Raw genomic sequence first — 25,515 nt, 5'->3', positions numbered from 1 at the left:
TACTATGTAAAACCCCAGCATTATGACTCACTAATGCGTCTATATATAGTGACGCTTTTCTCTGCTGTCTCTCAGGACGTGTACACGCTTTACTGCCTTGAAGCAAAATTTTAATTATAAATTTGAAGTAAACTGTTGCATTGCTTCCATATGGCAGCATCCAAGTCATATGTGGTCATTGCCTGTTACCTCCGTGGTCTATGCGAGCAATTTATAAAGCTGTACAACTGTTCTAGAAAAAAGTCCCAGCATTTTTTTTTTTTGTTACTTTAACATTGGTAATCTATTCTTAGAATCAGATCAGTGGGGTCGGCTGCAGTAGAACTTGAGCAAGAGTTCCATCCGCTTCATTATTTAATTTTTTTTATAGTGACAGTGTCTCGTATTGCAAGTCGGTCCCATTCAATCGAATTGGACTGGGCTACATGTAATACTAGGCTACTATGAAAAGGCTGCAGCACTCACCCGAGCTCTGTGTCAGTGGATATCTGTTATTATCATCTTATACTGGTCATGAGTTGCACCATATCTTATCATCCGCACTCATATGTTGCATGTGAATTTCATATGTTTTCATGTTTCATATGGTACAGAAATAAAGAGTGGGAGGGGAAATCAAAAAGGTTAACAAGGAAAATATCAAGCTTTTAAGTCAGAAGGTATATATATCAACGTGCCTAATTGGAGCAATATCATTAAAGGGCTTAAAGGGGTTAGTTCAGCGGAAAAAAAAATCAGAAAGTGCCAGAGATTTGTCTTTTACTTCCATTAAAAAATCCCAAGTCTATGTCCTGCATGAAGTGGTGTATTCTCTGAAGTCTGACAGTGCTCTCTGCTGACCCCGCTACGGCCGGTCACTGTCTGAGTGGGACTTGCACATCAAGTCAGACCCAGAAACTGCCTTTGGGTTTGACAAACACTACTCTAGAAAGTCCATTTTTATTTTTTGCAATGACAGGAGTACTTCTATTTGGCCACATACAGTACATTAAACGTGTGTTAATAAAAAAAAAAACTTCCAATTTAAAGGGGTTATACAGTGCTACAAAAACATGGCCACTTTCTCTTGTCTCCAGTTCAGGTGTGGTTTGCAATTAAGCTCCATTCACTTTAATGGAACCGAGCAGCAGAACCCCCACCCAAGCTGGAGACAAGAGTGGGGCTGTCTCTAGAAGAAAGTGGCCATGTTTTTTGTAACGCTGGATAACCCCTTTAAGCAAGACCAACCGGCTTTCTAATGTGTTTTGGGGCCTTCCAACTTCCATATGGGTGCAGATGTTGGGTGGAATGGGCATGTTGGAGTTTAATTGCCCTATCCTTTTGTTCTTGGGGAGATAAGTCACCACCAAAAGAATATGGCTGCAGCTTTCTCCACTCTCCCATGCAAAAGACACACACACTCAGGGATTTGGAGATGGTTTCCCTTTAATCTAACCTGCTGACAGCCCCCTAATGCGCATGGGGCGCTACCTTCCTCCTCAGCACCATTCCTGTGCAGTTAATAGTTGAATCCACGGCCCAGAGCACACATTAGGCTCACTGCCCTGTTCCCATTGTGCTGATCCCGCCGCTCCATTGATTATCATTAGAAAGGACGGGATCAGCGCAATGGGAATGGGGCAGTACTTCTAATGGGTGCTTTGGGCCGTGGATTTAACTACTAACTGCATGGGAACGGCTCAGAGGAGGAAGGTAAGAGACATACCTTCCTCCTCAGCGACTCGTGCGTATTAGGGGTTTATCAGCAGGTTGGATTCCTCTAACCTGTGGATAGTTCCCCTTTTAAAGGAGAAGTCAGGCCCTAGCTTAAATCAGACACGTGTCAGGGGAGAACATAACAACCAATCTTTACTTGCCTCTCTCCATGCCCGCAATGCGCCACTTGACCAACCTCAGTAACCCCCCCCCCCCCCCCCCCAAGGCATTTTCCTCCGAGTTGTGATGACATCATGACTTTGGGGAAAATGCCCATCCCGGCTGATGGACTGACTGCTCAGCCAGATCAGTGACTGCAGAGGCATTCAGCCCCAGGTCGTGACGTCGGCTCTAATGGAGATCCCGGAGGGGCAAGCCAATGCTGGAGAGGCACGGGGGAAGGCGATTTGTGGCTTACATCATTCTTATATCCCCCAGAGATATGCGGCCGATTGTCCAAGTGATCAGCCAATGAATGAATGTCTGGTCTTTCTCCTTCTGATCAATGGGTCTTTTACATGGGACAATAATAAGATAGCTGTTCCTTTCAGCTCCCTAACCATCACATATGCACTCACAGCCCAAAGTCAGAGAGTGTTAGAAACTTTTATATAATATTTTATTATTATAATCTGCTGATGTAACTTTATTGTTCCTCCTAGCGCTTCTTATATAAGACAGGTCTCCTGTCTCCAGCTTGTCTTGCTATGGGCATTGCTCCTACCTAGCTAGAGTCCTGCTCCACACTGATGAGGGGGCAACACCCCGTAAGGGTGGGTTCATACTGAGGAATTCTCGCGGATAATGTCCACGGAATTCCGCAGTGTGTCCGCGTGCACGCCCGCGCGCTTTTCCGCTGGCTCCATAGACACCATTCTATGGGCCGGTGTATTTCGCTATCTGCCGAAAGAAATAACATTATCCGCGAGAATTCCTCGGTATGAACCCACCCTAACAGCTGTATGTGGATGGATACCTGGCATTGGTTTTTCCCTTGTCATTGCATTGACTTATAGGGCCACTTAATATGGTGGTTTCCTTACAGGAGCCACCCCTTGGCTGGGTCCTTCCGGAGGGATATCTGGCTAGTCCTGTGTTTTGAGACACCACTGGCTCCTCTTTTGCATATTCATGTTTCCCAAGGGGCAATACACCTAAAACTTTACTGCTTTGAGCGCTTTCACTAGCAGCCAGCAGCGTTGTTGTTTGGCTGGCCTCCCTGCTCTGTTTCTCTTGTTTTGCTATGACCTCTAGTAATTGCCTGAAAGGCTCTTATAGCAGCGCCACCACAGGAGAAATGAAGCATTACACAGCTCCCTGTTTAATGCATAGACCTGCTGGGTCTTCCAAGTGCAGAGCTGCTCTTAAGACGACGGTCCTGAATAAGACTTCCTCTTTACGTTTAAGTAGTTATCCCGAGGTTAAAACTTATAACTCCACAGGATAGGTGGTAAGTTTTGAACAGTGGGGAGTCCAACTGCTGGCACTTTCATGCATCACAAGAATGGGGGTCCCTTGTGGCGGTGCACCCCCATGGAGCCACATCAAGAGTATCCAGTGAGTGTATATCGGTTTATGAGTCCTAATAATGGCTCCTTGTGGTCCTACCATCTCTATGTTGTCAGTGTGTTATGTGCCGCAGTATTCTGCATGTTGCTGGGGTGTAGGCTTCCCTGTTCTTATGCCAGCATCTCCTCTCCTATTTCGCTCCCTCCCAACCCATGCCATCTTGTGCAGTCTCTATAAGTGTCTGCACGCTGATCAGGACAAATATTCATCATTTACATGTAAAAGCACTGCATTTGTGACAGCGGTAAATGGTGGACCCAGGATTCATTACAGCGTTTATACATCAGAGGAAGCTTTGTGTGGTGTGGCTATGAGCAGAGACCGGGGAGGGTGTGAATCCGCAGCCATTCCTGCAGACGGAGGCCAGATTTAGCATAAGGCACCAATTCCTCAGCTACCCATTACAATCTCCTGATGTGACGGAGAAGCCCTGGGTGACCTGGATTCTGTGCAGCTGCAGGGATCTATGAGGGAGGAGGTTGGGTTAGTCCTCATTGGCGCTGATTTATTCCAGCACAAGGAACGTTCTGGGTTGAAAAGCACTTTGCATTATTTATCTGTTGCCCTGCAGCAAGTCTTAAGATAAAGACCCCACGGAGTACATCTTGTGTTGCTAAACCTTAAAGGGATATAGCATGTATTTATATAAAGATTGCAGAATTCTTGTTACAGACCCCAGTGGTCCTTCCTTCATGGCGGCATGTGCCTACATGAGCTGTACAGGCAGATTTCTATACATTGGTCATATTCACTAGGATTGACCGCATGACAGTCCACATTCACCTGTGACCTTTGAAGGTTTCATTTATTTTAATAAATGTATAAAGCTAATATCTAATAAGGAAAATGTGCCCTTTATATCAGTCTAGCGGCTTAGTGTATCCTCATGTTTTCTTCCTGACAAGAGTTGTTACAGAGGAGCACCCCTTGCCATGGTTCATGCACCAGGAAAGGTCTCTGTCATCTCTTCCTCTATGACTATGTCTGAATCACAACAAAGAAGCGGTCCACACATCAGTACCAAGTCTGCGACATGGCCAGAAGTAACAGGATTACATCTCCACACTGAGGGATTCCGGGAAGAGATGTCAGTATTGGGCCTCTCTATCCAGTAACATTTAAAGAGGGGATTTCCTTTTCTTAGATATAGAGATTATTATGAAGATACCTAAACCAATTACAGGCGGCTTTACTGCTCTCTCATGCCCGACAGACTTGACAAGCCACACCCCCTCGGCCGTGCCAAACTGGGGATAGTTTGTTTCAATAAAGTTAAAAAAAGTACAGTAACTCAATGAGTAACAACCCAAACTATGTGCCCACTACAGGACATGTATATACAGGCATACAGCTATGTGCACACTACAGGACGTGTATATACAGGCATACAGCTATGTGCACACTACAGGACGTGTATATACAGGCATACAGCTATGTGCACACTACAGGACGTTTATATACAGGCATACAGCTATGTGCACACTACAGGACGTGTATATACAGGCATACAGCTATGTGCACACTACATGACGTGTATACACAGGTATACAGCATACAGCTATGTGCACACTACAGGACATGTATATACAGGTATATAGCTATGTACTATAGGTACCCAGAGTATATATGATGGGTATATAGTATATACAGGTGACAGTACAGGGACGCACAGTATATATGATGGGTATATAGTATGTTATATATAGGTGACAGTACAAAGGCACTGTTATGGAGACATTATGAGTGGCACATTATAGGGGGCTGTAGATGGCACTGCACTGACACGCTGTGAAGATATCTATCTATCTACTCTACTATACAGGGAGGCGGGCAGCGGTGTATGGGTATGCAGGGGGGCGGGCAGCGGTGTATAGGTATACAGGGGGACGGGCAAGGGTCTATGGGTATACAGGGAGCTGGATGCTGGGACCTGTAGTTCCCTCAGTAACAGTACAGAGCTGTAACATAGGAGGAATCGATGGGCTGCAGCAGCCAATTATTATCCTGCTTGCTGAAGCCAATTATCCCTCCTATGTTACAGTCCTGTACTGTTTCTGAGGGGACTACAGGACAGCCGCCCCCACGTGCTGCTCCTCCCTCCACCTTCAGCTGTGACCTGCCGGGGTCCCTGCACACACAGGACATTAACATGAGCGAGCGCTGCAAGTTAATGTTCTGTGTGTGCCGGGACGCCAGGCGGGACGGGAGGAGGGTGGGCGCTCGGACGGTATGGGTGCGAGGGGAGGGATGTGCATTCAGGAATATTCTCCCCTGGACCCTGCTGCTCCTCCACTTCCCACGCGCACAGCGGCATTCCTGCACACACACGTTAGTCCTGTATGTGCAAGGACGCCGGACGGGACAAGTACAGCAGGGCAGGGGGAGGTCGGGCGCTCGGACTGGACGGGTGCGGGGGAAGGGCTTTGCACCCGGGCATTCTCATCTGGGCCCTGCTGCTCCTCCACCTCCCGCTCCGATTCCGGCGTCCCTGCACATAACGTGCAGCGATCACGCCGGGCTGCGAGTTTGTGTGCAGGAGCTCTCTGGGAGATAAAAATACAAAATTACCGTAGATACCTGGCTAGGTTGAGGTCGGTTAACAGACGCCAGTGACGGTATCGGTATTTTTGCGGTATACCGCCCAGCCCTACCTTTGACACATATCAGTGAAGGCCTTTTTGGGCCAAGCTTAGGCAGAGGAGTAAGGGCCCTATTACACAGAAAGACTAATGAACGAAAAATCGTTTTATCACTTGAATTTAGTTGATAATCAGGCAACGATCAAACGACTAATGAAAGTCATTCATATGTCATTAATCGTATCTTTTGAGCTGACCATAAAATCATTGTTAATCGTTCGCTAACCTTTAGCTGTAAGTACACATCGAACAATCGATTGTTACTAACAACGACTATTGTTCTGTGTATTACAGTGAATGACTTCAGGTCAGTCTCAAAAGCGCACATTTCCAATCGTTTAGTATTAATCAGAGAAAAGTCAGGATTATGACTTACCGATAATACGGTTTTTATGAGTCCATCATGACAGCACACCTGGAGATTGGACCACTGGTCCTAATGGGAACAGGAAACAGAGAGGTTAAAAAGCAGCCCCTCCCCTCAGCCCCTCAGTGTACCAATTACTTAGAACATAGCAACACTACATACAGGGGGGGGGGTGACAACGGGTGCTGTCATGATGGACCCATGAAAACCGTATTATCGGTAAGTCATAATCCTGACTTTTCACTTCGTTTAATCATGACAGCACACCTGGAGACATACCAGATAATCCACGTTAGGGAGGGACCACCGCCTGCAGCTCCTTTCGCCCGAAAGATAGATCTTGGGAGGATGCTACATCAAGCTTGTAGTGCCGGAAGAAAGTATGCGGAGTAGCCCAGGTGGCCGCCTTACAGATCTGCTCAATGGAAGCTGATCATTTTTCCCCCCAGGAGACAGACATGGCTCTTGTAGAGTGGGCTTTTAGTCCTTCCGGGACGTCCTTTCCAGCGGCTTTATAGCTTTCGCCTATGGAGAGTTTCAACCACCTGGCAATAGAAGCCTTGGAGGCTTTTCTGCCCTTGTTAGGGCCTTGAAACTGGAGTAGTAGGTTCTGGTCTTTCCTCCAGTCCATTGTCACTTCCAAGTAGGTCAATACTGTCCTTCGCACATCCACTTTGTGGAAGAGCGCCTCCTTCTCATTCCGAGGATTATTGCCGAATGTAGGAAGTATGATATCCTGTGACCTGTGGAAATTAGTTACCACCTTGGGTAGGAAGGCTGGATTTAGTTTAAATATAATCCTTAATCTTCAAGCACTGTTAGATATGGTTCTTTGATGGATAGCGCCTGAAGTTCAGAAACCCTTCTCGCTGTGGTGATGGCTATGAGAAAGGTTGCTTTTAAAGTGAGTAATTTTAATGACCGTTCAGATAAAGGCTCAAACGGAGGCTTTGTGAGAGCTGAGAGGACAAGGTTGAGATCCCAAGGAGGGGAAAGATTAGAGATCTTTGGTTTTATTCTGGCTAGACCCTTATCGAGACCATCTTAGAGAAAATCCAATATCTGGGGGATGTTTGGATTGAGAGGATCTGGAGGAGAGTCTTTACACCAGCTAAATCTTCTCCAATATTTCAGGTAGATAGATGAGGTAACGTCTTTTTTTACTCTTTAGCATGGTAGAGATAACTCTTGGGGACAGACCTTTCTTTAGTAAGTATGACCTCTCAGAAGCCAGGCAGCGAGATGCAGATGGTTTATGTCCGGATGATTTAGAGGTCCCTGGGACAGCAGATTCTTCTCTTGAGGAAGAAGAATTGGCCCTTCTACACAGAGGTCTTTTAGGAGAGAGAACCAACCTCTTTTGGGCCACAGTGGAGCTATGAATATGACTTGAGCATGCTCTGCCCGGATCTTTTGTAGAGCTCTTGATATTACTGGAAGCGGAGGAAACGCATATAACAGGCCTTGATCCCACGGCTGTTGAAGAGCGTCCACTGCATCCGGGTTGTCTGCTGGATTCAGGGAGAAGAATGAGGCTACCTTCTTGTTTTTTCTGTTGGCAAACAGGTCTGTCCGAGGTGTTCCCCATTTTCTTTCTAGGTACTGGAATACCTCCTGATCTAGACTCCATTCTCCCGGATGGACAGTTTTTCTGTAGTAGTAGTCCGCTATCACGTTGTCCGTGCCCTTTAGATGGACCGCTGAGATAGATTTCAGATTTATCTCTACCCACTGGAATAACTTTTTGGCTAGACATTGTAAAAGGTTGTGATGTGTTCCTCCCTGGTGGTTGATAAAGGCCACCATGGTCGCATTGTCTGAGTAGACTTTTACGTGCCTTTGGGAGAGATATGTTTCTGCTGCTTTTAGGGCTTCCAGTACTGCCTTCAGTTCCCGTACATTTGACGAGCAGCAACGGATCTGTTGTGACCATGTGCCCTGGAGGTATAGGTCGTTGCAGTGGGCGCCCCATCCTCTGAGACTGGCGTCCGTCGTTAGGGTGATTGTTTCCGAAGGATGCCACAGCACGCCCTTGTTGAGGTTTGTCTCCTCCATCCACCATCTCAAGGACTCCTTCACCTGTTTGGGTAGCGCCATCTTTTTGTCCAGAGATTTTTGGGTGCGATCCCATACCTGTAATATTTTGGACTGTAGGCAGCGAGAGTGGCTCTGTGCCCACGGGACAGCTGGAATGCAGGATGTCATGGATCCTAATACAGACATCGCATCTCTTATTGTCGAGAAGTCCTTCCAGTGGAAGTCTCTGAATTTCTGAAGGAGACCTGAGATCTTTTCTTGAGGAAGGTAAGTTGTCTGGCGCTCTGTGTCCAGCAGCATCCCCAGAAACTTCTTCCTGTGGGATGGAGACATGTCTGACTTCTGAAAGTTGACAATCCATCCTGCTTCTTGAAGAGAAAGTATCGTTAGGTTTAGGTGTATTTCCAACATTTCTCTTGTTTTGGATATTATCAGAAGATCGTCCAGATAAGGGATGATCATAACACCTTTTAGTCTCAGATGTGCTACCAATTCTACCATGACCTTCGTAAATATGCGGGGCGCAGATGATATCCCAAACGGAAGTGCCTGGAATTGGAAATGGTGGATTACATCCCCCTGAGGGAGAGCGAACCTTAGGAATTTTTGATGCGGTTTGTAGATGGGGATGTGGAAATACGCATCCTTTAGGTCTATGGTTGCCAGCCAGGCATCCTTTGATATTAGTGGGATGGCCGTCTTTAGGGTCTTCATTTTGAACCTTTTGTATGTAATCGTGCGGTTCAGAGGCTTCAGGTTTATAATGGTACGGTATGAGCCGTTCAGCTTCTGTACCAGGAACAGTGTTGAATAATGTCCCGACCCCTGATGTTCTGGGGGAACCTGAATTATGGCCTCTAGATGAAGGAGTTCCTGGATGCCTGACCACAATCGGGAATTTAGTAGCTCTGATCTGAGATTTGTGACACAAAATTTTGGGGGAGGGGAACTGGAGAATTCTATTTTGTAACCCCTTTCTATGGTGTTCAGTATGAAGGGGTTGTCCATGATAGCTGTCAATTGTTGGAGAAAATGGGACAGCCTCCCTCCCACCTGAATGGCGTCATTGTTTTTTGTCGGAGGAATTGGGATTGAGTATGAACTCTCTCCCTTTTCCTCCTTTAGGGTAGCTCCATCTGCCCGACTTCCCTTTTCCCCTATACTCCTTTTTCTGGGTATAAGGACGAAAAGGCTTTTTACCTGCAGGCTTTTTCTCTGCCGGGAAATCTTTCTTTTTATCTGCCGCATGTTCAAGGATGGTATCTAGGAATGCACCGAAAACCAGGTTACCTTGACAGGGGATGGAGCACAACTTGGCATTAGATAGTGTGTCACCTTTCCAGTTTTTCAGCCATAAGGCTCGCCTTACGGAGTTGGAGATGGCCGTGGCTTTGGCTGAAAAACGGATGGACTCTGCGGAAACATCAACAAGAAATGCAGTAGAGAGTTTCAACATAGGGATGGAGTTTAGAATGTCCTCTCTAGGGGTTTTTCCCTTTAGGTGAGTTTCTAGCTGTTGCAGCCATATAAACATAGCTCTGGCTACACTAGTGGCGGCAATATTGGGGTTAAGAGAGGCGATGGCTGCGTCCCAGGTTTTCCTGAGTAAGCCCTCCATTTTGCGATCCATCGAGTCCTTTAGTTGAGAGGCATCCTCGAAGGGTAAAGCGTTTTTTTTTCACCACTTTAGACACCTGTACATCAATCTTTGGAGTCTCAGCCTCAGCCTTTTCTCGGGATCTCGCCATTCCTCCTGTACCAGACCTTTAATAGTTTCATGTACGGGAAATACAGGCCTTTTCTTAGGCCTTAGTCCAGCAAACATAACGTCTTGTATGCCAGCTGTCTCCTCCACATCTACAATGCCCATAGTACTTCTAACCGCAGTAAGAAGAGTGTCAATGTCCTCTGAAGAAAAGTAAAAAAGTACCTCTTACTTTCCTGAACAGGTGTGGCTTTTTCAGGTTTCTCTGCGCCAGACTCTTTAGCAGATGATAGGATATTCTCATCTGAGTCAGAATCAGAGATAATTCTTCTGGCCCTTTTAGGAGGAGGTTCAGGAGAATGGGAGCTCTCTTTAGAAAGGGCAGCAGAGACTGAAGCTTGAACCTGGTTAGTAATAACATCCTTTAGTTGCTCAATTAGCGAAGGAGTCTCCTGTTGGACTACTTTAGTGGTACAGGCATCACACAGTAATTTTGCATAATTCTCAGGAAGATATACACCACAGATGGCACAGGTTTTCTGAGATATGGGCCTTTTCTTGGCTTCCTTGTCTCCCTAGGGAGAGAGGGAAACCAATTAGGTGCCTGCATTACAAAGTAAGTGAACCCCCTAGGGGACCGTTACTCACTGGGCTGGGTGAAGAGCTGAGCTCTGCAGAGTCTGGGCAGGATGCAGACCGACCATCCATGATGCACAGAAGAGGTAAGAGCAAGAGCCTTATCTTACCTTTTATAGCAGACCTCAGACCAGCAGTTTGAATTTGGCGCCAAAGCGCCGCGCCGGCGTCCCGCCCTCCACGCTCACCCATACGGCGGCATCTCCCGGTGAGCGGCGCCATCTTGGGGGCGGAGCTTCCGGTCACCCAGGATGCATAGCGGCGCGCCGTGATGACGTCAAGCGCCGCACACGCCGCCAGCACCCGGGACCCGGAAGTGACAAGGGGAACGGCCACAGCACACCCGCGGCCTGGCAGAGACCACCACGCTGGGCTCTCCGGCAGCTTAAACCCCCGTGGAGCGCGGCGGCTGGAGGAATACAGGAGGCACATTGCGCGACCCGGTACGGCCACAGGGAGAGGGACCATGGAAGAGCCGACTCCCAGCCGCCTGGCTAATTTTACCTGACCGGACGCCAGGCCCCCCGATCAGGAGAGGTAATAACCCTCTGCGCACTGTTCCGAATGGGAACAGGAAAACACTGAGGGGCTGAGGGGAGGGGCTGCTTTTTAACCTCTCTGTGTTTCCTGTTCCCATTAGGACCAGTGGTCCAATCTCCAGGTGTGCTGTGAAAACAATATTCTCTCTGTCTAATAGAACCCTAAGGCTGCATTCACACATTCAGTGTTCTGCACGGAATACGGACGTGGAATACCTGTAACGAACAGCATCTGCAATGAATCAGCCGTGTGGCTCTGTCATTACAGTGCGGTGCGTATCTGTACAGTTCCCCCGCTCCCAGCATCTAATTACAGAAGCTGCCCGGGCTGGGGTAGAAGTCCGTTACAGGCATTCCACGTCCTTGTTCTGTGTGGAACATGGGACATGTAAATGCAGCCTCAGGGTATGTTCACACTACTGAATCTGCATGGAGACTTCATGCCCCTGCTTGGAGTTCCGCCAGTTCCAGAGTCAATGATATTTGTCGGTGAATTCTGCTGTCCACCCAAAGACTTGGCGGAACTTCAGGTGGAGGCCGCCTGGCGGAATCCACTTGAGGCCTTAGAGTGGATTCTGTATTCTGTAATGTGAACATACCCTTAGTGTTGAGCACACCTCTTTCATTAGTCTCCTGCTGGTATTTACTGTCTTTGTGGGGCACTTCCTTTGGATTTGGAGGCAGTGCTTATTATTTACATTCCATAGTCTGTAATAAGTTAAAAACAGAAAAAAAAACTATTTTATGCGTACAAGGACATACAAGTACAAAAGATAACACATCATTGTAGTATCTGGACTATTGAAAGGTCGGGCTATACTGTGAGCTAGGATTTAAGATTGTGACTTGGATTTTTGATCTTTAATGAACAATAAATGCTCCGGCCCAGGAGGCGGAGAAGGAAGGAAGAGGATGGTGTCCAGTTTGACAAGCTTATGGTCTTATTCTGTCAGCCGATTACACAAATGTATCTAAAGCCTTAAGGATTTACTCCTATGTGTGGGCAAGCAGATGATCTGACCTGTGGTACTGTATATGACCCTAAGTTACTCTTTAAGCCCCAAAAGCATCTTCTTATGTGAAACTTTTGCTGTCACTTTGCCCTTGAGCTGTCCTCTAGTGTCAAGTTCTTAAAGGGGTTTTCCTGTCGGCTCTGTACATTTACTTAAGTGGGAGCTAAGCTGCATTAACTCAGCACCGCCACTTTATCTTGTATGGCGCTGTCTGCTTCCTGCTTGTCTCACTGTATGTGGGTTCTATGGCTCTTGCAAACAGCTGATCGCTGGGGGCTGATCTGAGAATAGGTGATCAATAATTTTTGCTTTCAAATCTTCAGACATATTGTCGTGCCCAGTCTTACTCCAGGTGACACCGCTATGAAGACTTAAAGCTGTGGCCCCATCATTCTTAGGATCAGAGGGGCTCCCAGAGCAGAGCCCCCCCCCCCCCCCCAATATAATAGCCTATCCTACAAATGTGCAATCATTTTCTGATGGTAATACCCCTTTAAGCAGCTGCAAACGAGCCTTTACTCTAGCTCCCTGAATGGCAACCATAGATATTTTTTTGTGGGGCCTGTGAAACCTGGATGGCAAACCCTGGGGTAGCAGTAATGTGGTTTTAGTTTGGTAGGCAACCAGTTTTCCCAGTTACAAATCCAAATTCATGTTGAGGAAAATGCTAATAAAAGGAGGACATGGTCCCTAAGACCTGATCCCGCTGGTTGCTCCTTCTGTATGAGTCTATGGTTTTATTTTTTCATGCTTCATCCATGGCACGTAGCTTTACTGTCTGTCAGATGCTAAGTACAGCAATAAGCTTGTTTGTGTAGAATGAGAGAAAAATTATGCCATGCAGGGCCGCAGTGGAGACGTGATGACAGCCGAGCACCCATTGTTCATGTGTCAGTAGGATTGGCATGATTAATGTTCTGCTCGCTGATCTGAAGGCGGCTGGTGTCTGCAAAACCATCGGATAGTGGTGTAGGCGTCTTTACCCATCATCAGTGAGTGGGTGTAATACATGCCCTGGTTGGTACCCCAGTAGTGATCCTTGTGTAATATCACTAATACTCCTGTCCTTAGTAACATGAGCTCAGGCCTTAGTGTCCCAACGACCCCTAAAGGATCCCAGATTCATTTAAAGTGGATACATGGTAGAAAAAGAATAGACCCCTTCTCGCCAAGGGCCCCATGACAGCCACATGGGCTTCCTCTATGGTTCTTATGCCCCTGCTCCTTTGGGTTAGTATACAGTTCACATTCATTTCAGGTCAGAATACATAAAGATTCTATGCCAAAATTCATGTAAATATTGAATGTATGAACTGGGCCTTAAAAAGTTTATTTCTATAAATTAGGGAAATCAAGGTAATTAGAAGAGGCCCTGCGGCAGTCATCAGTTGGAACAGATAGAAGATTATGGGGTCCCTACGTCTTTTGCTGCACACATCCATGCTTGCATAGACTACCTATTGATATCAATGGAACATATGCTTCTTTTAATACAAGCACAGAGGGTTTTGAGGCATTGCGATAAAAGGATTGTATTGGGATCTTTTAAAGCATCTCTATTGTTTCATAGTAATGTTTTAGACTCCCCATGGATCACTGGAGCAAAGAATCGGCACCAGATATTCTGATTCATTGATGCTGTGATATCTCACTGGCTGTAGGATGATCTATGACACCGCTATAAATAGAGAAATAATTATCGGAAGTGCTGGTCCCAGCAGTTTTTCTACCGCATCAATAAGATAAAGTGTCAGAGATGTTAGAAGTGCATACTGGCAATACAGGCTGTCGGCAGCTGGCCAGTCTTCTTACGTTCACCTCTTATTGAACATTTAAGATTGAGGAGGATTACAGGACCATTTTTTAAAGTTTATTAAAGGGCGGGTCTGCTTTTGCAAGCTAAAATGATAAATGAAGCAGCTTTGTAAAATTGCAATTGTAATGCAGTGTTTTATGTCTCCATGGTAACAGACTGCAAACAAACACTAGTGTAGTCAGATTCTGCAGTCATACCCTTTATCTATTTGCTACACATTGTAGACAACAGGATCAGACTACGTTTGTAGTCTGTTACCATGGAGGCATATAAGACTCCATAGGAGCTATCCACACAAAACAATAGGAGATTTTTAATTAAAAAAAACAACAACTTTTTGTAAGGTTTATTCTTTTTAATATTTTGTATGCAGTAAAGCTGTAAAATACTAATGATTGTTAAGGTGGGCCTCTCTTAAAGGCGGTTTGCTACTTTCTTGCAAAAACAGCACCACCCCTGTCCCCAGGTGCTGTGTAGTATTACAGTTCAGCTCCATTCGCTATAATAGACCTGAGCTACAAAACCCCACACCCAAATTGAGGACAGGAGAGGTGCTGTTTCTGGAAGAAAGTGACCATATTTTTTTAAGCCTGGACAACCCCTTTAAAGAGGATGTACCACCCAGTACATCCTCTTTAAACTAAACCCACGGATCGATCGGCGCCGGCACGGGGAAGACTGTGCCGCGGTCCGTTTTTCGGACCACCGCCCGGTTTCCGTGCACGGCGCCGTTCGATCTAGCGGTACCGGCCGGTGCTTAAGCACTGGAGGCCTGCCAGGCCGCTCCTAGTGGGAGCGAATTCCCTCCCCTGTATGACGCGGTTTGCTTAGAAGGAATGGAGCTGCGTCATACAGGGGAGGGAATTTCCACACACTGGGGGCGGCCCGGCCGACCTCCAGTGCTTCGGCACCGGCCGACACCGCTGGATCGAACGGCGCCGTGCACGGAAACCGGGCGGCGGTCCGAAAAACGGACCGCGGCACCGGCTTCCCCGTGCTGGCGCCGATCGATCCGTGGGTTCACGTTAAAGAGGATGTACCGGGTGGTACATCCTCTTTAAGCTCAGCTTTCACAGTGCTCAGAAACCCCCCATAGTAAATTTAGAGTGCTGGCTGCACGCTTACAATTCATCATAGGGGACATATTACCTCACCTCATATCACCTCGCCCATCTTAGTGATTGGTGGGGTACCTAGTGGTTGAACTCTCCCAATCCCCTAGTTATCTACTATCTGATGGATAGGGGATAACTTTGAATTAAATGGGTTATCCAGCATTAGAAAAACATGGCCACTTTCTTCCAGAGACAACACGACTTTCGTCTACAATTCAGGTGTGGTTTGCAATTAAGCTCCATTCACTTCAATGAAACAGAGTTGCAAAACCTACACCCAAACTGAATACGAGTGGTGCTGTCTTTAGAAAAAATATTATATATCTCTCTTTAACCCCTTTGTTCCCCAGTTTGTGGCTCCGCATCTGTTGCAGAGCTGCAGCTTCCATCATGGCTCCCTGGACATGATGGGAGTTGTGGTTTTGCAGCAGGTTGGGGAATAATAACAGTATTCCCAGTATTGATGGTGTCGTTTGTCGGCCCCTTGACGCCCATAGATAATTATTATCATCATCTTGTTGTTGGGTTATAATTGAATACGCTTTTGTTTTTATACAGACTATGCAAGCAGCGCGATGTCCTACGGATGAACTCTCCCTTACGAACTGTGCCGTGGTGAACGAGAAGGACTTCCAGTCTGGACAGTAAGTATAGTACTGATGGCTTTCATTTCCTTTTGGGTCAATTTTAGGAATTTCTTTTCCTGATTTGTACATGTGGCATTGTATAGTTATTTTAGTGGTGGTGGGGTGTCGTCTGGGATGCTAGATGCCAAGGGAATTTTGATCAAATTCAGTGTCTCTGTATACAAACATAGGATACAGAATCAGCATTGTTATTGTAGTATGGGTCTATTACCACAATCATCACGCTAGTAATAATCTGTCACTGCGCAATATATAAAGCAGCAGACAACTGCTATCTTCTTTGGGTCACCCGGACAATCTCCATGTGGCCCTCCGCTTCTTCCTGCTTGATGTCTGTGCATGTAATAGTACAGACAGCGAGTGTGGAATGAAGAGCAAGTAAGCCCTGACCCGATAGGCCAGCGTTTGCTTGCTCCTTAATATCGGGCCGTGTAATACGACCCTTAGTCACGTGTGATTTTCTGGCACTGCCAATACTGTTGTGCACTAGTGGCATCAGGGAGGGCATAGCGTTTCCAGAAGCTGTACAAGCTGTAAACACTAGGGTAAACTACTTAATAAGCTTACTAATAAGCTTTACTAATTCCCATGGTTAACACCTCCTGTTTTATTATAAAAATATATTTAGACCTAAATAATTTGATTGGAGGGGTAAGCTATTGATAGAAAGCACTGGCAGTGGCTTATTTCCACTGCAAAAGTTGAAATGGAACGACATCATTATCATCTACATGATCAATCTTTACCATGACAACATCATCTGTCGCAGGGGAGTCAATAGATCCCCAAATATGTTTGACAGCTGTATGGTTCTGTATGTATATGGGGGCCTTTATTCTCTTCCTGTCAGTCCATAGCATATTATTAGTTGGCTCACGATCATTCTTCACTTAACCCGCACAGTTCTCTCGATTAACTTTTTCAATAGGAGCTGGCCCCACTGAGTGCTACATATTAGACGTTTGTTGGGTAAAGTAGACAATCTTAATGGGGCAGGCCAACCATGTGATGTGGATAGGAACATCATGACTTCCTTTTGTCAGGATAGAGAAGGGTTGGACATGTTGAATTTCAGCCACACAAACCCTCTGGGAGAAAAGCCACCACCAGAAAAGTATGTTGATGCGCACTCCCCATTCCAAATACATTTACGTTCTTGTGGAGATCAGGAGAAAACAACTGGTTTCTGAGTATTTGTGACCCATAGAGATAGGGTACCAAACAGGCATAATGAGCCATACGGAAAATGATTGTCTTCATGCACTTGATATCTGGGGGGTTTGGATTACAGGAATCTAATACGTATGGGCAGCTGTACTCATTGACCACAGCTAGACCGAAAACTATCCCCAATGAACAGGGTTACTGACTGATCGTGGGGGGTCCTGAATGAGTTACCACTACTCAGACCTCCACTTCATTCTACAGGGGCCCCACTGGTTAAACACCTGCAGTTAGCTAGTTATCCTCTTATCCACAGCTAGGAGATATCCACAACTTTGTCAGATGGGAATACTCCTTTTAAGAAGCTTTTTTTTTTCTTGCTGTGATAGATGATTCTCCTAAATTTTAGAGTCTTAGGAATAGTTTGTGAAAATGGGTTTCCTAAACCAGACATCCCCCTTAAAGTGCTTTCAGCAGTCTGTGAAGAAAACTCCTTTGGATCAGAACATTCATAGAACACTTTGTTAAGCTGTGAAAAGTGTTATTAACAAATCAGAGTAATGATGGAGGATCCCTGAATGCAGAGACGCAGCCGTGATCATTACCGACTAAACAGCAATTACAGGTTCTCATCTCGAGAAGAACACTTAAACCACACTTTAAAAAAAAAAAAAAAAAAAAAAAAAATATGGCCTCCAACCTCATGATGTTCGACGTGTATTTACAGAGGTGCTAAATCCTCTAAGAGGAACTGATGAAATCCTCAAGAACACAATTTTCTGCACTTTTTTTTTTTTTTGTGTGTTGTGCACAAGTTTTTAAAGCTCCTCTTTACTACAGAGACTATTGAGGTGCTGATGAGTTTCCACAGATGATAAAGTGGGGTTGCAGATGTCCATGAGTCCACCATGTGCCAGTGGCAGAACAGAGAGGTGCAGGGGCAGGCTGTTGTCTTTTGGGGGCGCTGTGCATTGCTCTGCTGTGGAGGTACTTTGATTGTGGAACATACTTGAGGCATGGTTGACTAAAAAATACTCTGTGTCATACCTTATGCCCAGATACCTCACAGCATCAGCTTGTTATCTAGTAATAATGATGTTTATAATGTAATATAATGTTGATATTCACACGTCCATCATCTGCTTCTAGGCATGTGGTTGTAAGGACATCACCAAACCATCGGTATATCTTTACCGTGAAGACTCACCACACTGTCCTGCCAGGCAATATTGCTTTCAGCCTCCCTCAGGTAAGACAGATATGTGTTTATTGTTCATGCTCCTTCATGATGGGGGACACACAAGAATCCATGGGACAGCTCTTGTTGCACTACTGTTCTTCTGTTTAATCTACCGCTATATTAATATATTTAAGATCTTAGGCCTCATTAGACGGCCCGATATTGCACTGATCTGCTAGCTTGGCGCTTACTTACCGTGCCTATTCACAGCTCGATAAGTGTGAGGGATGCACAGACATAGTTGGCGATGTCCGTGCAGTCCTTGCTTTTCACATAGAAAATGATAACTATGTATACTTACCCATGCTCCCCCAGTGTCCTGCTGCTTTTTACCCTTGTTGCCTGCACCCCACAGCCACTGCTGACACTTCTGGCTCCGTCGTTTCAGTGACAGGCCGCTCAGCCAATCACTTATCAAGACGGGACAGCACAGACAATTATTGGCTAAGCAACCTGTCTCTAAGGAGATGAGGCCAGAGGTGTCAGGGGTGGCTGCAATGAGTAGGGAACATGAAACTGGCGGCAGCAGGACACCGGGGGAGCATGGGTAAGTATAAACTTTATTATTTTCATTACCTTATTATTAGCCGTCAGCCATGCATTGCTTTTCCATATTTAAAGTCAACAATTAGCCGATGCTCTGAGCTGTCACACCCTCTTATGATCTTGATATTAGAACTCCATTGTCCGTTACAATGGAGCGACAGGTTGAGCATGTGCGCAGCCTCTATTTTCATTCTCTGTGGGAGCTTCCAGAAACAACCGAGCGCTGTATCTCTGATGGTGGGACATCATGTGATCAGCTAGGTATTCCCTATCCTGTAGATAGGGGATAACCTTCTTAGATGGGAATTCCCATTCAAAGGTTAGCAACCTAAGTTTTGATAGGTGGGTTTCTGGGTGCTTAAAGCTCACTGATCGCTAAAACAAAGGAAAATAAAAGATCTAGAGATTGTGGGGGGCTCAGCACCAGGACCCCACTGATCAAAACACAAAGTTAGTCAAAATGAAAAGTCATCTTCTTGTACGTACATCTCCTACGTTATAATTGTCATAAAGGTTAAGGTAATCGTCTGGGTGCTGGACCCATACGCTATTGCTTGGGGAAGAAGCTGACATTTACTTGCTTGTTCTGCAATGACTGCAATGCAGGTGAAGTGTTGTATTATATGGCAGCCATTCAGATGAGAGGTATAATACATGGTTAGGCATGGGACTCGCTCTGACACCCATACAGTCTAATAAATCTTGGTTGTCTAGTTTTTTTTTTTCCTTTGATCTTCATATAATAGTAATAAAAATGTTCCGTAGGGATGAAGTTTTTGGTGTTTGTTATTGCATCCGTCCTGGTATGTACTGCTCATAAAGCTGACTGGTAATGTTTTTACCCTTTTTATAGAGGAAATGGGCTGGTCTCTCCATTGGGCAAGAGGTGGAAGGTAAGAAAATTGTCACCTATATTCTCACAATGCAAAGTAACTCTAAAAATGTGGGCTGGAGTGTGGATGGAGAGAAGCCCCAAAGGTTATTGTCCTACTATAGTACTGTAATGAGGAGTTCCCAGAGTCGCTCACTTTCTTCCGCGGCTTCTTCATGTATTCAGCTGATATAAGTGATCGCTGGATGTGTGTAATGATGAAATTTGGTCCCTGAGAGACCATCCATCAGCCATATGAATATTAAACGCCATCATGGCTGATTGTGCATGTGTAAGGGGGAGGTGAGGAGGAATAGCTGTCGTCTGAACAAGCATTGGCTGACAGCTATCTAATGTGTTTGAATGTATTACCTGAGAATGCTACCCCCTTGAAAGATACTTTCTGTAAAGCCCCATTACCTGTGCAAGGGGCTGTTTCTGATTTTTGCCAGTGTAATATATATTCCATACAATAGTCAAAATGTATTTTTATGTATGCATATGTTACATTTACAGAAGATGTATCATGTTGTGAAAATTAAACCATACTTAAAGAGGTATTCCCATCTTGGACATATATTGTCTATCTACAGCAGTGCTTCTCAAACTTTTTGTACAGGAGCCTCACTAAACAGACCAAGGCAATGCCTGGGCCTCACCAGACTGACCAAGAGGATGCCTGGGCCTCACCATATGTGGTGAAAGTCCATTTAAAAGCTGAAAATAATGCTAGGGCTACCTTTTACATTTTATATACTAATAAAGCAAGTACAAAATAAGTTAATATTGTTGCTAAAATGGAGATTTTTGCAAACATCAAAAGGACTGTGCAGCTCGTAGTCACTTTTGTGAAAACTGGCTCCCCAGCTGGGCCTCACCAACAACTAGGGGGCGCCTCACAGTTTGAGAAGCACTGATCTACAGGGTATGCTGGTTGTGTCTTTTACACTCTTGACCCTATTTTGCTAGTTGAGTTGTCTCCCAGATCCTGGTGTAGCACTGTGCGTACAAGACTGTGACTCCATTCACGCTGCCTGCTCTCAGACCTTATTCACACGTTCTGTGAAGTTGTGCGTGTCCCATTGCTCTCTATAGAGCTGTTCAGTTCTTTTCACGGATCCTGTGAAAAAATAGGACATGTCATAACTCGGACAAGATCGCGGCACAATTTCTCCCATAGAAGTCTATTTAGGGATTTGACATCTGTGCGATCCGTGAAAAACATGGATGTGATGTACTCGGTGTGCTTTAAACAGATCCGTGAAGGACACGGATGCAGTCACAAATGCTCACAAATCACATTGAAAATCACTGAACCTGTGAATAAGGCCTCACTGTTGTGATTGGTGGGTCTCCTAGCTGTTGGATCCCACCGTTCAGATACCTAAAGTGTCCCTGTCAAAAATTTTGTTCAGTCAGATTCTGAACACCTAAACCCCAACTGATCAAAACCTCAGCCCCATTTACCCCAATAGAATTAAGCTGCAATGCCAGGCACAACCTGCGGACAGATGTGGTTCGGTTTTTGGATGGAAGCAGACAGGTTTTTGTAAGGTTGGGTTTACATCTATGATTTCCCAGCAGAACACTAAAAGGAGTCCATTTCCACTCGTTCATTGCATTTGTTGTCTGATTTTTTTTTTGACTGGAGGAAAGGTATTGTCCACAAAAAAATTATTCTGTTGATAATATGAACGGATGCAAACGAATGAATCTTCTTTGATGAACAAGGACTCCACATGACGTACATGCGGCCACTTTAAATGTATTCTCTGTCTAGATGTAGTTGGGGAAGCTGGGGTCCCAAAGACTGGAGATGTATATGTTGGGGAACCCCTATGATTAATAGAGCATGCAGAAAACACCTCATAACATCTGGATCTCTGTGTACATGTCACGTGTGTTCTGACCATGGCTTTACATGAGAATTAAGTCAGTCAGCCAGTGGCTCGCTGCAATAATGCTGCGTTCTTCGCGTTACTGATGCACAAGGTGGTTCCCGGTCGTGCTCTGAATAATTGAGGCGCAGGGGAATTAACCATGTCTCTGTGCGCTATAAATAATCCCTCGGATGCCCCTGCTCCCTTGGCTTAGTGTTGATATTTTATTAGCCTGTTAGCCAGTGGCTGGGGGGGGGAGGGGAGTTGTATTTATGAGTTGAATAGATCCTCTCTGGAGTATTATACAGTAGCTGCATGCTCAGCTTATGGTGGCACATTAACTCCTTACACACTGCCGTCTACCATTGCTTTTTTGTTTAGGATGACCTTGTTTGCAATCAGCCATAACATTCAAACCACTCACGGGGTAATGTGAGTAACGTAGTGGTGACAATGACCTCTAACAAGGAATCAAGGGATGTACAGTATATGGCAGCAGGTGACCAGTCAGTTCTTGAAGTTGGTGTTGGAAGCACAAATATGGTCACAGTATAAGGAACAGGGCCAAGTTGTGAAGTGTAGACAACTGGACTAGAGCCTTCCAGAGTGGCTTGTCTTGTGGGTTATCCCCGGTATGTAGTGTCTTGTACCTACAAAAGGAAGTCTAATAAAGGACAATCGGTAATGGCAGGGACAAGGTCCTGGGACCCAAGGCTTATTAATGGAACTGAAAAAAAAATATTAGAAAGTTGTAGAACTTACAGTAAGTATGTACACTATATGTTTAAAACTGTCAAAACCCTTTAATGTTCTTAAACTAAGGGCCCTATTACATGGGACGGTTATCAAGCGCAAAATTGTTATATTGTTCACAGTTAAAGGACAAGTGCCATGAAAAACTTTTTTTCCCAGTAATTGAAGAACATTACAAAGTTATATAACTCTGTAATATGCTTCAATCACCTATCTGCCTCTGTTCCCTGTCTTTTCCCCCCTCCACCCCCCACCAGGAAGTGTCCTAACTCACACAGACCTAATTACTGCCGTCACTGTCACCAGGCAGCTCCTTCTTGTGAGGATGAGTCATCAGCAGGAGGGCTGCTCTAGGTCCTGTTACACCAGCCTCCCCCTCCCCAGTCCAAGTGATGGCTTGCAGTTGTTCAGCCAATGGGAGCTGAGCAAGCTGAGTCACCTGACAAGGCAGGGGAGGGGGGAGGCTGGTGTAACAGGAGAAGGAGCTGAGAGAAGAGCTTGGTGACGGTGACGACAGTAATTAGGTCTGTGTAAGTTAGGACACTTCCTGGTGGAGGGGGGAAAAGACAGGGAAGGGAGGCAGATAGGTAATTGAAGCACATTACAGAGTTATATAACTTTGTAATGTGCTTCAATTACTGGGAAAAAGTTTTTCATGGCACTTGTCCTTTTAAACAATCGTTCTGCGTATATGAAGGCAATGATCAATAAATTGATCGTTTGTCGTTGATTGCATCTTTTGAGCTTACTATAAAATCTTTGCTAATTGTTTGTTTAAAATTCACTTAATGTACTATCGTTCAGAAGGAGTAAACAATCGGAATAACCATCGTGACTAAGGATTATCGTTCTCTGTGTTATGGTGAACAATTTCAGGTCGGCCTAAAAATTCTCATTTGCGATCGTTACTAGTTAGAAATCCTTTTGTCTAATAGGACCTTTAGGCCTTTGTCATATACCTTTTTGGGACTGCATTTAATTTATAAGGGCCGGTTCAAACTACAGAATTGGCGCCGAAATTCCATGCGGATCCTGCAAGTGCAGGACTCTGTGCCGAATCTCGCCTGCTATCTGTTTAAATGGGAGGGCTCGCACTCTTCTGCTCTCCACTCAAAGAATTGGCATGTCAATTCTTTGAGCGGAGAGTGAAGATGCGCAAGGCCTTCCAGTGAAATAGATAGCAGGCAGGATTCAACGCCAAGTCTGCGCGCGGGGGATCCGCATGGATTTTCGCCGCTGATTTCGTAGTGTGAACAGGCCCTAAAGTGACAAACCCACAGCATGGTAATAGACCAAGCCTAGTGTACACTACTATTGACTACATATACACTGTTTGTTGAACATATATGTTCTGTTTTCGTGTCTACTTATATCTGGGCAGGGGGGAAGAAGTAAAGATTAACAGTTTATCCAACATGAAGATTTCAGCATCTTATTTTTTGGGACTATTTGTTCCACTGTTACACGAGAAGGCCTGCAAAACTGTGTTATGTGGAGATTACAACCTGTAATCTGAATAGATGCTTGCTGTCGGCTGATGAAGTGGACGCGGCTCTGTTGCTGAAACAATTCTCTCTTCATTCTAGCAAATGACAGAGTGCTCAGAGCTGTAACCCCTTAGTGATTTTAGCCTCTGACATATGGCAGCGCCCATGTGGAGCTCGTGTTAAGAGCTTTGCTGGCAGCAGATGGCTCTGCAAAAACTCGCGGCAAATTCCGGCGAGGCTGGACAAGGTGATCTCATCCGCCGTGCACGTTCCTGCATGGTTTTATGCAAATAAATTCTGTTTTGATGTTTCGTTACGTTTTGTTGCTTTCCATCTGCTGAATGTATTCATGTGATCAAAAGAGTGTCTGTGCTTATATATATGGATCTGTCATCTCTCCCGACTTGTCTGTTTCCGGTAAAATCAGTATTAGACCTCTGTATTGTGCTCTTCTTCTGTTACGCCTCATGGAAGTGTATGAATATTGGCAAGAGGGTGTGCACTACATGGTGCCAAGGTGTAATGACACGCCCAATTGACAAGGACATAGTAACACTCTGTCAGTTTATTCATGTGTTTCCAGCAGGATTAAAAGAGAAACTGCACAACACAGTTATAAGAAAGTATGCTTCAGAATTGTTATTTCATAGAGAATGCATATAATTAAGACGGCCATTTTGGTTTTTGCTGCATATTGTATTATGAATCCGCAGAGCCCTCAGTATGCACTCCATTGTTTTCAATGGGATTCCATGTCATAGTTCACACAGTGCATTTTTTCCCACAACGTTGAAATATGTGAATAACTTTTATTCATAAGTATTTTTAGAGGAAAACACATTGGAAAGTCAGGACACAGATTAACTGGGACAAGTTACTCGGGGTTTATGCCCCAGTTTCCGCCACATCTTTTGTGGAAGATTTTTCCAGAGAAAAAATACATCCTGAGTAATAAACTTGAATAACTGAATGGCATCTACAATGAATAAAGAGGCAACTTAGTAGGAAATCAGTTTGCTGTTTTGTGTCCACAGCTTTTATGCAGACTTACATGTCTCCATGGTAACAGACAACAAACCCTTTGTAGTCTGATCCTACAGTCCTTCACCTTTCCATTTGTTTTGTTTTTTTTATTACCAACAAAAACCGTTGCAAATGTATACATAGTATACAAGGATACTAGTCCTTTCAAGGATGTCTCTGATGCCTCATTGGTCTGTGTGCAGAAACCATTACCTCTACCGACCTTCAGTGCTTCTCATTGCTATGATTGATTGAGGTGTTTGCTCACTGGGAATGTTGTGTTGTTGAGCCAATATCTCCTTTAATTCCTTGAATCTATTGCAATGTCACAGCTGCCCCTTTGTAGCAAGAAAACTGTCTAGGACAGCAGGAATTGAGCCACAGTATGAGGCAGTAATGTCTGCGGAGCTGTCCATGGTCCTGAACGTTCAGATCAGGACTGTAGTTCAGATCAGGACTGTAGTGGTTAGTGTCCTCCAGCTATTGCAACATTGCTGGCTGTCAGGGCATGATGGGTGTAGTAGTGCTGCAACAACTGGAGACCCACCAGTTTGGGAACAGTGGACGATACGTTCAACAATCAAGCAAATAAAAATCAGACGATGATTCTCTTCTACAAGGACAACAAATCCTGTTACATTGTCTGATGGAATGTTACATAGCAACACAGTAATAGCTTCTTCCTGCCGACATGTTGCCTTCATTATGAGGGAGACAGAGGGAGGCGTCTGCATGAAGCATGGCACGGCCGTATGCCGCTGTATTCTGGTGCC

At 45.2% G+C, this 25,515-nt stretch overlaps 1 protein-coding gene across 1 annotated transcript in view; it reads left to right on the top strand.

Moving 5' to 3' along the window:
* The window catches only part of NSF (N-ethylmaleimide sensitive factor, vesicle fusing ATPase), a 52,397-nt gene that overhangs the window by 7,372 nt on the left and 19,510 nt on the right, over positions 1 to 25,515 (top strand). Inside the window, exons 2-4 of the mRNA XM_069952149.1 lie at positions 15,690 to 15,775; positions 18,092 to 18,191; positions 19,582 to 19,621. Coding sequence (XP_069808250.1) covers positions 15,690 to 15,775; positions 18,092 to 18,191; positions 19,582 to 19,621 — 226 coding nt within the window. The remainder of the gene's footprint in view (positions 1 to 15,689; positions 15,776 to 18,091; positions 18,192 to 19,581; positions 19,622 to 25,515) is intronic.

This window comes from Dendropsophus ebraccatus, chromosome 14, assembly GCF_027789765.1.
Source record: "Dendropsophus ebraccatus isolate aDenEbr1 chromosome 14, aDenEbr1.pat, whole genome shotgun sequence".
Taxonomy (NCBI): domain Eukaryota; kingdom Metazoa; phylum Chordata; class Amphibia; order Anura; family Hylidae; genus Dendropsophus; species Dendropsophus ebraccatus.
The sequence above is the reverse complement of the archived record's forward strand: the minus strand, read 5'-3'. Positions and strand labels throughout refer to the sequence as shown.